The sequence below is a fragment of the Anoplophora glabripennis genome, unplaced genomic scaffold (assembly GCF_000390285.2).
Source record: "Anoplophora glabripennis isolate ALB-LARVAE unplaced genomic scaffold, Agla_2.0 scaffold852, whole genome shotgun sequence".
In the NCBI taxonomy this organism is placed as follows: Eukaryota; Metazoa; Arthropoda; class Insecta; order Coleoptera; family Cerambycidae; genus Anoplophora; species Anoplophora glabripennis.
Window position 1 is genome coordinate 54,379 of NW_019416939.1, and position 14,152 is coordinate 68,530.

The following is a 14,152-nucleotide window of genomic DNA, read 5'->3' on the forward strand; positions in this document are numbered from 1 at the left end:
TGGATGCAATTTATATACATGAAGGTTTTTTAAATAGGTGCCTAAAAAATTACTAAATTTACAAAGAATCAAACGAAAATTATGAACTAATTAATTGCATTATAATTGCAAAAAATTAAATAGGGTAATTCCATTATAAAATAGATCTACTTGTGCCTTCTAATAAACATGAGGTGCGACCTATTTGTATTACGGCGTTGGTAGTGGAATACTTAAAATACTCGCACTTTGACGGAAGATTTTAATGGGTTTGCCTGCTCAACGGCCCAAATGGCACCAGATCTGCTTCTGTCTGCGGGGGAGAGGCGGTGGTTCGGCGCAAGACACTGGATTCCCGGTCAATACTCCACCACGAATAGTAACTGAAACCGAACGAGTAGAATTTCAACATTCTGTCGAGAGTTGGGTCGCTGAAACGCGTTTTATTTAACGTAAGTGGGTATTTATTTAGACACGTGTGCTTAGTGGCAAAAGTGTACTTAAATTGCTAAGCCAAATTACAGAAGATGATTCTGTGTTAAGATTAGACAAAGTTTTGGTGACATGCAGCTGTAGCATTGATATGTAGATAGTATACATTTTATGTAAAGGACGTGATATGGGAAAGCAGTAAAGGAATTATGAAGAATAGAGCATCCGGATTTTGTGCTGTTTGGATTTTGTTTATTATTGGTAAGTTCACCAACCTTCTGATTACCTACTTATTCATACACTTTTGTTAGAGTTGTTAACCTCACTTTTTCCACAAATAGGTGAATGGCGATTAAAGTATCTGCAGTGAAAGATGAGGGCATGAAGTGATTATTTTTGAAGATGACAAAATATATGAAAATGTGTACCTTACATAGGCAAAATAAAAAATAATATCTTTGAAATACTGAAATTAATTTAACAATGCTACTTCTGATATGTATATAAATACGGGGAGTCCCGTATTGACTGCACTAGGTAAAAACCGCAAAAAAATAAGTAAGAATTTAACATTTCATTTTTTAAAATTTTTTAAATATATCAAGCAATTTATTTATGTTTTGTTCTGTTGCTGAAGATAATAGGTGTACTTGTATGCAAGGGTAGGTACTTTGCATAGTTTTAGAAAAAAAGAATGGAAGTAAAAATATTGTCACAAATTGAAACAGAACTTAATATCCTGGCAAATTTTTTTTAAACTGCATTTGATAGATAGGGATTGTCATGAATTATCTTCTCATGAAAAAAAAAAAACAGAAAATGAAATCTGAATTCTTTTAAAATTTTAGAAAGAATACCTTTATAGAAAAAGAATTTACTTACTCTTTTCTTCAAAAATGAAAGTTGAAGTGGTAGTATATACCTACTTAATTTCAAACTTCTTACTTGTGTAGTCCCTAAAAAAATATCTGCTTCAAAATTTGTCGCCTTTATATGTAGATGTAGAAAGATTATTATGTGAAATACATTAAATACGGTTACTTACAAATTAGTGTTTAGTTAACTTAGTATTGATTGATTTTATAAAAATGTATTGTTAATTGTATTTCGGCCTTAGCCTCAGGATATGTATTTAACTATAACTAGTGTATGTACAAAGTAAGAAATCTACTTCAACTTAAGCGAATTAAAGATGATATCATCATCATGATCATCATTTAAAACAAGTCTATTTTGATTAACATTACATGACTCTTACTCAGCAAACGTACAGGGTGGTTATCTGAATTGAAATTTATTTTAGTACCAGATTATTAATTGAATTATTTCCTCTTAATAAAATATATTCAAATTTGACAAAAGTGGATTTACATGTCTTTAGGTATCATATAAAAAGACCCACGAAATCGGGTGGACCCAAAGATGAGCTATAATTTTTCTAGGTGGGTCATTACAGCTTTGAAGCAATTGGTTTGATTTTGAGCCGACATTCCAACGCAGTCAAATGCACATTCTGCACGTTTGATACATTCAAATTATTTCTAATCCAGTTACCTATAGGGATTCGGTTGCTTCTGTTCTGAGAACGGAAATGATCGTGTCATTTAAAAAAAGGTGTGCCTAGTGTAGGTACATGATTGCAGTTTTTCGGTTTTGTGTATTTTAATATACATACATAGTAAAATTATTTTCAGTTGTGCAAAAACAAATATATTTTAATAAATCATAAAAAATCTATCACTGATGTCATTGTAGTGATCAGTGATTTTTTTAACATGAGCTCTTCAATTCCTATTTTTTAGATAAATAGTTTGTAAAATAATATAATTAAAATGTGGAAAATAAATTAGGCGAGATGCTAAGAAGAACAGAGAATATAACGAATAAATGATAAAATACTTTCCGTGATCCCTGGAGTTTTATTATGGATTGAACTGGTAAACTAAGTTTTAAATTTCTTATACCACCAAGCAAAATACCTGTGTATATCAGTTTTTTCTGCAAAGCATCTAATTTTAATGGGAATCCAATAAATTGTTTCCATTGTGTATTCCCATTTCTAAATTGTGATTCCCCAGCGCCTGAGCAGTGTTATCTTTTTTTTTAAGGAAAGATCAGTAGATATTTACTATAAAGCACTTGCACTAATATTGATCATCTTCGTCGTCCCATATATTATTGTTTTAAAGAGCAACGTCGATCAAATGTGCTGCAATAATATCAAATTGTTAATGTCTACAACGGTTTGCATTGGGCCCGGTCTATACGCGGTTTTCCGAAATATTAGTTTTTTTTTCGAGTGCTATCTTATACTTCCTAGATCTCATCCTTTGGGATGTAGCTAGTGGAAATTTGACATGGTCTATATTTTCCAAGATATTAGATTTTTTTCCGGTGCTATATTATTATACGCTCTTGACCTCATTGCAAGTCGATCATATTTATAGCGCATCCTTTGAGGAGTTAGTATAACCTGTGAAAAATTGGCATGGTCCATATTTTCCGAGATACTGGATTTTTTTTTGGTTGTTATTATTATCCAGGTATTTTTTATTTAAATTTTCAGCAAAAACTATTCAGACACAACAATAATTTGACAATTAATTTGACAAATGTCAAGTTATTTCAATTGTTTTTGGAGTGTTTCTGGTCATGGCCAATTTGACAACAGGTCTGATACGAGAAAAACTGTCCAAAAAATAGAAAATTGCAAATATCTCTAAAAGTAATAACGGCAACCCTCACAATAACTTATATGGCAGAGTAAAAAAATACAGGTTGTTTCATTTAAGTTAACAAAGTTATAGCTGTTTGAAGTTATCAAAATGTACCAGCAAAAATGAAACACCTAGTATTAAATGTTTTAATTTGTTGGTATACCAATTTAGTGTTCCCTATGCCCTTTACAGGTAGGTACCAAAAATCCACTTGATATCTCGCTCCTGAAAAGAGTTACTAGCATCTCTGCGGACCTTTTCATTTGTCAAATTTTTTCTTTAAATATTAATATCTCAAAATCTATAACTCCTAGTAGACAAGGCGAAAACCTCTCATTCGTGGGAGAAATTTTCCGACTCGATTTTTTTGCATATTCCGATTCGTGAGATGTTCCTTAACATGAATCAAGATGATGCCGGCAGGAAATCTGGTGCCCATTTGTTTAAACAAACTTTTTTTAAACAAAGTGTAAAAATTGGATTTTTCACTCCGGAAATTTTTTTTCGGCTTTTTGGCACATTATAATAAAAAAAAGTACATATGCACTATGTCTCTAATATTGATAGTTTTAAAGTTATAAACAATTTAAGTTGCTAAAAATGCAAACGGCCGATTTCCGGGTTAAAAATTGTTATTTTTGATGTTGCCAGGTACCTAAATTAAAGTTTAAACACCCCCCTACAAGATGCTGAAGTTTTTAGGACTCGCATTATTCTAAAGCCTTGTTTTTTAATTGTTAATAAAGCTCTATGAGCCGCGCGCGCGCCTCTCATACGCGGATTCGCTTTTTCGTCTAGCGGCTTCAGCTTATTATCATTTCCAAAGATCCATTAGCCAAAGACTTAGTTAAATAATGTAAATGTACAAAAAACTGTAAGACTAAAGCTTGTTCTTGTAGGAAAAACTATGTCACTTGTGTACCTTTATGTGGTTGTAACATAGAACAGTGTGAGAATTCTTATGATTGAATAAATGCGTGATAATATTAATATGCAGTATTTAATAAATGTTCTTTAATAAAAATCAAATGTATTTGATACTATTGCCCTTTTATTTTTTTCTGCACTCCATTCGTACAATTTTGAATTAATTAAATAAAATTATTACGAATTATGAAATTTAAATATTCAATTTTTACATTATTTTATGAGTAGTAATAGTACTTCTTAGAATGCTAAATTCAAAGAACATAAGCTGAAGCCGCTAGAGGAAATGGCAAATCCGCGTATGAGAGAGGCGCGCGCACGGCTCATAGCGCTTTATTAACAATTAAAAAACAAGGTTTTAGAATAATGCGAGTCCCAAAAACTCTTCAGCATCTTGTAGGGGGATGTTTAAACTTTAATTTAGGCACCTGGCAACATCAAAAACAACAATTTTTAACCCGAAAATCGGCCGTTGAAAATCGTCATTTTCGCATTTTTAGCAACTTAAATTGTTTATAACTTTAAAACTATCAATTTTAGAGCCATAGTACATAGGAACTTTTTTGTTTATAATGTGCCAAAAAACCTAAATAAAATATTTCGGGAGTGAAAAAAAAATGTTTACAATTTGTTTAAAAGAAGTTTGTTTAAACAAATGTGCACCAGATTTCCGGCCGGCATCATCTTGATTCATGTTAAGGAACATCTCACGAATCTGAATATGCAAAAAAATCGAGTCGGAAAATTTTTCCCACGAATGCGAGGTTTTCGCCTTGTCTATAGGTATAGGGAAGATTTAATAAAGTTACCCTCAAATTTCACGTAGAATCCGAAAATGCAATAATATATAGAATGTCCCATTTAAAATAACGAAGTTGGTGTCGACTTCCGGTGTAACCTGAAGGGCTGGAGATTTCTAGATATTTTAGTTGTGTTCGCCCCAGGGGCATTGCCATGTTGCCAAATTGTCAAATTTTTCGGAGCAGTACTTTTCTAGATATCAATCGACGCAGTCCTCAGTGGGACACCCTGTATATATTTATAGTTTAAAAGGGTCGCTGAGTGTTAAAACAATTGCGATTTGTTAACTGATCTCCAAAGAGCATTGGTCAAGTGAGCGAATCGGTTGACAGGTAAAAATCACATGTTTTTCCTTTTTTAATTTTTTGTTTCACTGCGACTTATCAGTAATTACTTAGGAAAATGTCATATTAATAAATATTTTATACATGCGATATTTAATTTTTTAAATATATTTAATTCCTCAAATTCATTATTCATTAATCAGTACTTGCATTACTAGTTTTTTAGTAATTTAACCGATTTTACATCTTTTCGCATATTACGTGCGCAAATGTATATGACAAGTAATAGCGGTTTTACATTATTCCTAAAAGTAGGATGACTGTAAAGCAATATACTTAGGCGTCTTTTCATATCTACATTAAAACAAATATTTTTTCAAAACCTTAATTACCTACAATGTTTAATGATTCATCCGCTAAAGATATTTCAGTAATGTACATATTCCGAGAATATAAACAAAATTAAAAACACATAAAGTCAACAGGAAGTTTATTTTTAGCGTAATTTGGGTTTCACTCAAAGCATTTCGCATACTTACTTCATTTGTATACATTTCAACAGATTGCTTATTTTTTTAATTCAATTTTCCGAGGATGAAGAGAGCTAAATAATGAAAGCATTTTAATAAAAGATACATATAGTTATTTAAAAATACTTCAATAATAATTAATAATAGTAGTTTAATTGCTGCTATACAAAACCAAGTGGTATCTACAAATGCCGACAAGAAACACTCTAAATGATGATTCAATCTCAACTGATAAATGCTCTAAATGCACCTATGTATTTCTCGAAACAGTCGATCACATAACATTATGAAACAAACTGATGGCGTATGGCGTAACATAGTAACCAAAATTATGACTATATCAAACTATAACTTAACAATATTAGAACATAAATACTAACAAAATAATGGGATTGACTGTACAGAGTGTCCTATTAACTTTCCCACTTATCTCGGTTAGTTTTGCAGATATAAACATTTTGTTGAAATAAAAGTTATAGAGTTTTTTATGAAGTTTCTGTTTGTAGCAACAAAAAACAATTCAAATTGAAATACAGATTATTATTTTTTTAATGGAACATCACCCTGTAAATTATTACATTTTTAGATGTAAAATTTTATTCTGAACAAAAATATATAACATATGTGGCACTTATTTTTGACAGTTCTATTTTAAAATATCCGGAAACGAAAACAGAAAAACATAACAATAGTTCGAACGAGTTCGAACAAATAACAAAATTATAGAAATATTAACAGAACAAGAAAAATACAATTTTATTTTTAATAATTTTTCTACGTGTATGTGAATTCTATTCCTCTGAATACGTAATTCATATCTTTTTCTTATTGATGCGATCACATTTTCTAATTCGTCGGGATTATTATTGATATTCGCAATTTCGGTCGTTATTCTTTAAATTAATTGATCTTCTACTGTATTAGTATATACTTTATTTTTTAAATAACCCCCACAAGAAAAAATCCAGTGGACTAAGATCTGAACTACGGGAAGGCCACAATGTGGTGCCTCACCTACCATCCACTCCATGAAATTGTTATTTAAAAAATTGGTAACATCTCCAGTATTATAACATGGAGCGCCGTCTTGTTGCCAGATTAATATCCTCGGCTGGTTTAATGGAATTTCTGACAGAAACTCGTCTATTTCGTTTTGTAGAAACTCTTAAGTACCTACCAAAAATTTACCGTCCTCCTTCCTCCTATTAAAAATCTCGGCTGTTGTGAATGTTGCCTAATCTGCTCAAAAAATATTTTTGGGCAGATTATATGTATTTATCCATCATTTCCTGGCAAAATGTTCCCCTTTGATTGTTATGATCGAGGTTATGATTTAATGTTATTTTTTGTGGGGGAATTACTGTAACCGGTTTTAAATTATTCTTTTTAAGAACTCTTTGTAAGTATGCATGATTTAGAAATACCAAAATTTCTAACGACGTCCCTTATGGAGAACCTAGGATTATCTTGGAAATATAAAAGTCTATTTAACTCCATTTCTTGGTTATTATTATTAATATTTCTAGTCCGCTTTTTGTCTTCCAATGTATGAAAATGTCTGAACTTACGTGCCATATTCAAGAAAGTTTTTCTTGCCGGGGTGTGCCTGTCGGGATACTTGTTTCGGTAACCTCTGACAGCGGTGGAAATATATTTCGACAATATTATTACGTTCTTTGTTTAAACTGAAGATTAATTCACAACTACTGTTTATTGTTATTTTAATTGTCATAAACATCAAATTAATGATTGGAGACAAAATCGCAATAAAATCATGGCAATCTTGAATATGCAATACGCGGGGTTCATTTATGGGATAAAATGCAAATATATCAAAAACTGTCAAAAATAATTAACGTTAATATAATACGTTAAAAATTTTTGTTTAGAATAAAATGTTATCTAGAAATAATAAGTAGTACACATTCAAATTGTTTTTTTTTGTTACTACAAAGTAGACTTCATAAAAAACACTACAGCTTTTATTACCACAAATACGTATCTGCAAAATTAACCGAGATAAGTGGGTGGGAAAGTTAAAAGGGACACCCTGTACACACGCGCCCAAAATAGTCATGCATCATCATTATTATCATGATCTAATGTGATATTTTACGATAAAACGGGAAAAGTTATAGGTAGGTATGTATATCTAATAGATATTGCAGTACCATCTGACCCAGATGTGATTAGAGAAGAAACGACAAAAACACAATAGAGATAAAAAAGAAACAAAAACATTTATTTTATTATCTTTATAATTGTCACTACACAATCGGTCAACAAATATCTCATACGCAAATTATAACGTAGCAAAAAAAAACCGTCACAATTTAAAGTTCTGATGTAACAAGACTTTTATTAAATTAAAGGTAAAGTTCTAATGAACTTGACACAAAATAATAAAAAAATATGTGATGGTAATAATGATAATGATAACAATAAGGATAATGATATAAGAATAGCGGTAATGTACAATAATAAGAACAATGAGAATGGTATTGATAATGGTAAATAATAATATGGATTTTTATCATCCTAGAGATATGTAAAAAAGCATATTTTAATTTCTTTAACTTATGAAAATACTTTCTTCTAAATTAATAGGTATTGGAGCAATAGATATTTTATGCTGTTTTTGGGGATTTATCTTTTATGCTCCATCCTCTATTATTATACAGGGTGTCCTGAATTTATCCTGTAAGTACCAGCGCTTTCTACTACTAAACATAGGCAAAAAAAAATATATAAACATAGGTAGGTGGGCTGCCTTCCCTTTCCTTAAAGGTGGTTCCTGGAAGGTGTTTTTTTTTTCAGATATCTCTTGAACCATTCGAATTAAAACAACGAAATTGTGTATTATTATTAGTACGATTTTGACTGTGGGTATAACTTACAAAATGCATCATATCTTAGATGTTAGAAATTAGAAATTTTGGACTATTTTACAGATAAAATGTATAATTGTGCAACCGTTTCGGAGTAAAATTGGTTACAAAATTATTACATTACAAATATCAAACACTATCTTATTGAACTCTTGTTCTACTGCTTTTCCTTAAGTTTATTTTGATAAGTAGACATTTTTCTAGGTTTTCAGAATATTCTTATCTATAATTTTTTCGTTACACAATATTACATATATTAGTGCCAACTAATGTTGTAACTATTGTAAGATTACAACATGTAAATATCTCGAAATATACATGGTGTTATATAAAAACACAAGTTGGCAAGTATTTTCTAAATGCATCATTCAATTACTTTTTAAGGTATTCATTTTGAAGTCACAAGAAAATTTCCTAAAACTTTAGCCTATATTAAGTTGTAAGTGTATTGTCATTATTTCTCCTGATGTTCCCAGAATATGAAAATATTTTTGGATATAATGGACCTGTGACACAAAACTAGACGAAACTATGAACTAATAAAACTAAAACTAACCATATTATTTATCGCTTCATTAATTTTTAATATTGCCGTATATTTTCCATGGGAATTCGTGTTCCTCACAGAAAAACGTTCGTGAATATTGAGCTTATGACCAGTCAATACTTACTTTGTTAATGACGTTATAATAACTTACCACAGCTACAATACATTTATTCATTGTTTATTGTGCTTCCTTTTGTCATACTCATAGCAAAATGATATGAAATGTAACATAATGTGTATGACTTGCTTTGAAAATGTACATATTTATCTCGACTTTTATACAATAAAAACATGGAACGCAAATAGTAGATGTTCATAAATAAATACCTGTTGCATATGCGAACTAGTATCAAAAATTTTATGGTAAGGGGGCTTGAAACATTAAAACAATTTTTTCTTTTCAATTTTTTTCATGTACTTTTAAAACACTTCGATTTATCAAATTCACATTTGCAAGAAGATTTTAAGATATTGAGTCATTAAAATTAATCAGTATAAATGATTCTTTATGGATATTTTAAAATTTTTCGAAAAGAAGTCTGGTTTGTGTAGAAAACATTTTCGTTCAGAAACACTTCTTAGTATGTTTTAAAATTGCTATATCGAAAACTAAATCATCCTAAAAAGGTTTATTCTAAAATTTGAAAAAGGATCGAAAGTTCCAAAAAAATTGTTCGAATTCTCCTTTAGAGAGAGTTCTTTCTTGTTTGGAATATAGCAAACTGTAATGTATTTTTGAAGAGGTGCCCCAAATATTTGTATTACATTTTGAAAGCCGTAAATACAAAACGTGTCGTTAAAAACGCCTCCTTAATGGCTACAAAAATACTACCTATAAACTTGCACAACTTTCAAATTTTTTCATCAATTTTTCTCAACCGATGGTCTATTTTCTCAAATGTAAGACATCTATATTTAATTACTAATCACTCATTTATAAACGCCTGCAATTTTACATAAAACTTTTTTGTTCCTAGATTTTGCACCCCTACAAATGTGAATTTCAGAGATTGAAAAAAAATCTTTAAAAAATATTTAAGTTTTATTTCGAGTCAGATTGGACGTCGTAAAGTACTAAATTTACATTTTAAAAGGAATACGCTGTATATTTTAATAAATTCGTTAATTCCGTTTAGTTAAAGCCTAATAATGGAACATTTTCTTACGGTTGCAGTGATTTAAAGTTTTGTGGGTCTGCCTCTAATAGCAGGAGATATGGTCAAAACAGTATGCCATAAGCACGATGTGTTAAAAAGAGGTTATCAGTTCCTAGGCGATCCAGTTTTTATTTTTTATTCACGTTATCTTTTTTTTATCAGATAAACTTTTATCAAACTTTAGCTAAGTTCTTTCGCCCATGATCTTTAAATTATAATTTTAAATCGGAGTGATTGATTGGCCGAATTTAAAAACTCTCTTTACATTTTTAAATTTAACCACTCGCCTGCTCTATTTGAGATTAATTGTAAGATCTAAAGTTAATTTAAATTATTCTGAAACATACAAATTGAAATTTTTAGTTGATGACATTTTCAGAAACAACTAGCATTGAATTACACCAGCAATGTCATTAAATAGAAGGACGAGCACACCAGACGTATTCCGGTTTCGGATTTGTTAGCCCTCATCAGTATGTCATAGGTGCGCAAACGACGAACGATTCAGTTGCTTGGATTGGATATGGGACTAGAAGCAGCTTTCACTTACATCTTTTATTTGAATAAAATTTATTCTACAAATAGAAAAGCAGGTACAATAATTTGTAACCGAATTTATTTCAGTATTTTAACATTTTTGTGAGCTCCTTCATAAAACTATTTAAAAACAGTGACATTATTTTCGACTTACGTAAGTAAGTACCTTTCGAGGTAGTTTTTAGTATAATTGTTACAAAACTATCTATACTGGTATTCTGAGGGGAGGAAAGATTTAACTTTAATAACAGGAAAGCATTATTGCAGAACTTTGCACAATCATTAAACTTAATTAATCCCTATATTATTCACTGAAATTTAATATTAATTTTGGATGCCAGGTGCTCGGTTGAAAAGTTGAGATGCGTTAATATCTGATGTAGGAAAGTTCCAACACTGAAAGTTTAGGGTGTCAGTTTTTGGGAAGGGAGGCATCATTAATACGTAGTATTATGCGAGTATTATATTCAATGTTCCCTTCACAAGTGTCTTTTCGTTTGATTATCAAAAAGTCCTATATGTATAGAAAGGGTATTGAAATAATTGTGTTAATAATAATTGTGCGTTTTTGTGCACTAGCGTAATTTCGAAATGCATGAAAAGATTTATCTAAAATTTCATACTTAAGACTGCATTTCACTGAAGCAGGTGCAGCCGGGCTAGTCCAGTGCATGCTGGTGGCTGGAATAAGTGCATCTGTTGATGTCGCGCTGTTATATCCAAGCGCGATTGTAGGTACCTACACTCCTTAAAAAAAAATTCACAATATGTTCACAAAAAGAAAACGTAAAAATAAATGATACTGTGTATGGAAATCTTGTGACAGTCTCTATAAATATTTCTTTGTTGCCTTCTTCCATTGTGAAAATAGAGTAACCTCGCACTGGACAAAATAATATCACGACTATTCACTGGTATCAGTCAACATGGGGAGTTACGTGATACTAATAAACAAAAATCTATGGGCGTACGAATAATAACAATAACACAGGCACAAAAAAAATGTCAAGACCCAGAGGGTAGATCCCCCTACCTCTCCGTTTTTGGGGTCGCTGAAACCCCATTAAAAAAAATTAACTAGCCATTTCCCCGTTACCACCCCCATACACCCCCTTCTGGGAGTTGAAACGTCAATTCTCATACAAAGTCGAGTAGACGCTAGGGGGTACCGAGGGGGTCTAATTCATTTTTGGTAGTCTTCTTCGTTTTTAGTGGCCCAGAAAACACAGGAATACACACCCTACTCGACTTTTTATGAGAATTGATATTTCAATTCCCAGAAGGGGGTTTATGAGGGTGGTAACGGGGAAATGGCTAGTTAATTTTTTTTAATATCATATTCGATTTCAGCGACCCCAAAAACGGGGGGATAGGGGGGTCTACTCTCTGGGTCTTGACATTTTTTTTTGTGTGCCTGTGTAATTATTATTGTTATAGCAACCATAATTTTTTTATCGGACTACTTTGAAATATGAAATTATATTTTTTAAACTGTTTGTAACTTTTGCAACTTCTAAACAAAAACGAACCGGACCTATGTTCATATAAGACAAAATGTTTGAAATTAAGCATCTGTCAAAGTTTGTCATAGAGCTTGTAGAACACCCTGTATAACTAAAGATATTGACTTTTTCCAATATTAACGCCATGTATGTCGAAAACTAAGCCTCCAGAGAAAAAAAATTAGAGAATATAACACTGATTTTTCAGTAAGGAATTCATTCGTTTAATTTCAGATATTAAAATTTTTCTGTATATTTAAAAAAATGTTAACATTGCGAGGGTGAAGATAAACATCACTATTTCCACAATTTTTTAATTTACTGAATAAAATTAATTTATTAAGTAACAGTCACACAAGTAAACAATCTATAGTTGGGCGTTTTACATTTGTATAAATTGGACCAGGTTCTAGTTACTAGATAAAAACATCTTTAGAAACACAGGAATGATTTTTTCTTTACAATTTTTTACGTATTTATTAGGAATTTCTGCGTAATCTTGAATATTCCACCCCTAGAATTTGTTAAATTTTATACTATTTAACATCTGAATAGAGTTTTAAATTACCAACACAACCGTAACATTTATTATAAAATTGATCTTAAAAAAGAAGTTAAACTTTTGAAAAATTTAAGCAAACATTTACAATAAAGAAAAAAACAGTAACGTAAAAATAATTATTCTTATTCTTATTACAACAGTTGTTCAGTTGGATTTCGCCAATAAAGTAGAAGATCTTCTATGTCACAAATAAAAAATGTTGTTGAGGAAAACCATGTAAAAAATATTTTCGTGGTTGGTAAATATTATATGCGTGAACAAGGTAACCCGTTGGCGGACTTAAAAATTACTTAATTTTATGGTGAATTTAATTCTAAAACTTGTCTTACTCTTGTTAGTTTTCAAAAAACAGTCGTTTTTAACAAAAACACCAATAACTAATAATACGTATTGTAGCTGTGTTATTCAAAATCATCGAAAGTTGGCTATGAATTTAAGCGTCAAACTTGACGATCAGAAAAAAAAGGTGAAATAAGAATAATTTAAGTCTACTCTATCTAATATGTGCTGATTGTTTCTAATGAATGTGCATTTATCCGTAATACGATTCCACAATTCTGCTCGAGACGCAATTGGCGAGGAATACACAGACTCTATAACGTTCCCCAAAGATAGAAGTCATATTTATTGAGGTCTAGTGATCGTAGAGGCCAAACTTCTGGGCAATTACTTCCTCATCCAATCCATTTCGTCCCTATTATCACGTAGAGGCTTATGTGTATATCCATTTCTTGGATTATATGCCCCTATGTGATAAGAGGGACGATTTGTTTGGATACTGGTGGTTTAAAAAGTCTCTAACAATATTATTAAAATGAGGGAGTGCTCCATTATGCATAAACCAATGTTCCAGTCTGAGTTGTAGCATCTGGTCAAGTAGATCTGGGAGTGTTTTGGAGAAATTCTAAATAAATTTCGCCATTTAGTCGATTCAGTAAAATAACTGGACCAATTACCTAAATACCGATCAATAATACCGATCCAAACATTTATTTTAAACTCGCGTTGGAAATGTCGAGGAGTTATTGAATGAGTTTACATAGAAATACTCATGTAAATTTGTAGTACCTCTACGGGTGAAACAAGCTTGAAAATTAATGCCTTGATTAGGGTTTCTGGTCGAGACTTCTCGAAGCGAGAATTCCCGGGAAATCTGGCCTTACTCGAGACGAGAAAAAAGTGTCGAGAAATCGAGAAATTTAAAAATCACACGCGTCTTAAGTTCTTGATTGGAGTTCGTTTCGTTCATGCGTTCAATTCGTTTCTCGACAAATAACTGAGCGGTTAAA

The 14,152-nt window shown here is 31.1% G+C and overlaps 1 protein-coding gene and 1 long non-coding RNA gene across 2 annotated transcripts in view; one reads left to right on the plus strand and one right to left on the minus strand.

Moving 5' to 3' along the window:
- Window positions 1-282: 282 nt before the first annotated feature.
- LOC108912685 lies at window positions 283-1,518 on the minus strand. Its single transcript, XR_001964568.1, has 3 exons — window positions 1,457-1,518; window positions 1,294-1,367; window positions 283-362 (listed from the first exon to the last, which is right to left on the minus strand). It is a non-coding gene; the product is annotated as an uncharacterized LOC108912685 (long non-coding RNA).
- Window positions 356-14,152, plus strand: part of LOC108912684 (transmembrane protein 132B) — a 126,295-nt gene continuing 112,498 nt past the window's right edge. The window contains exon 1 of the mRNA XM_018718002.1: window positions 356-672. Coding sequence (XP_018573518.1) covers window positions 621-672 — 52 coding nt within the window. The 5' untranslated portion in view covers window positions 356-620. The remainder of the gene's footprint in view (window positions 673-14,152) is intronic.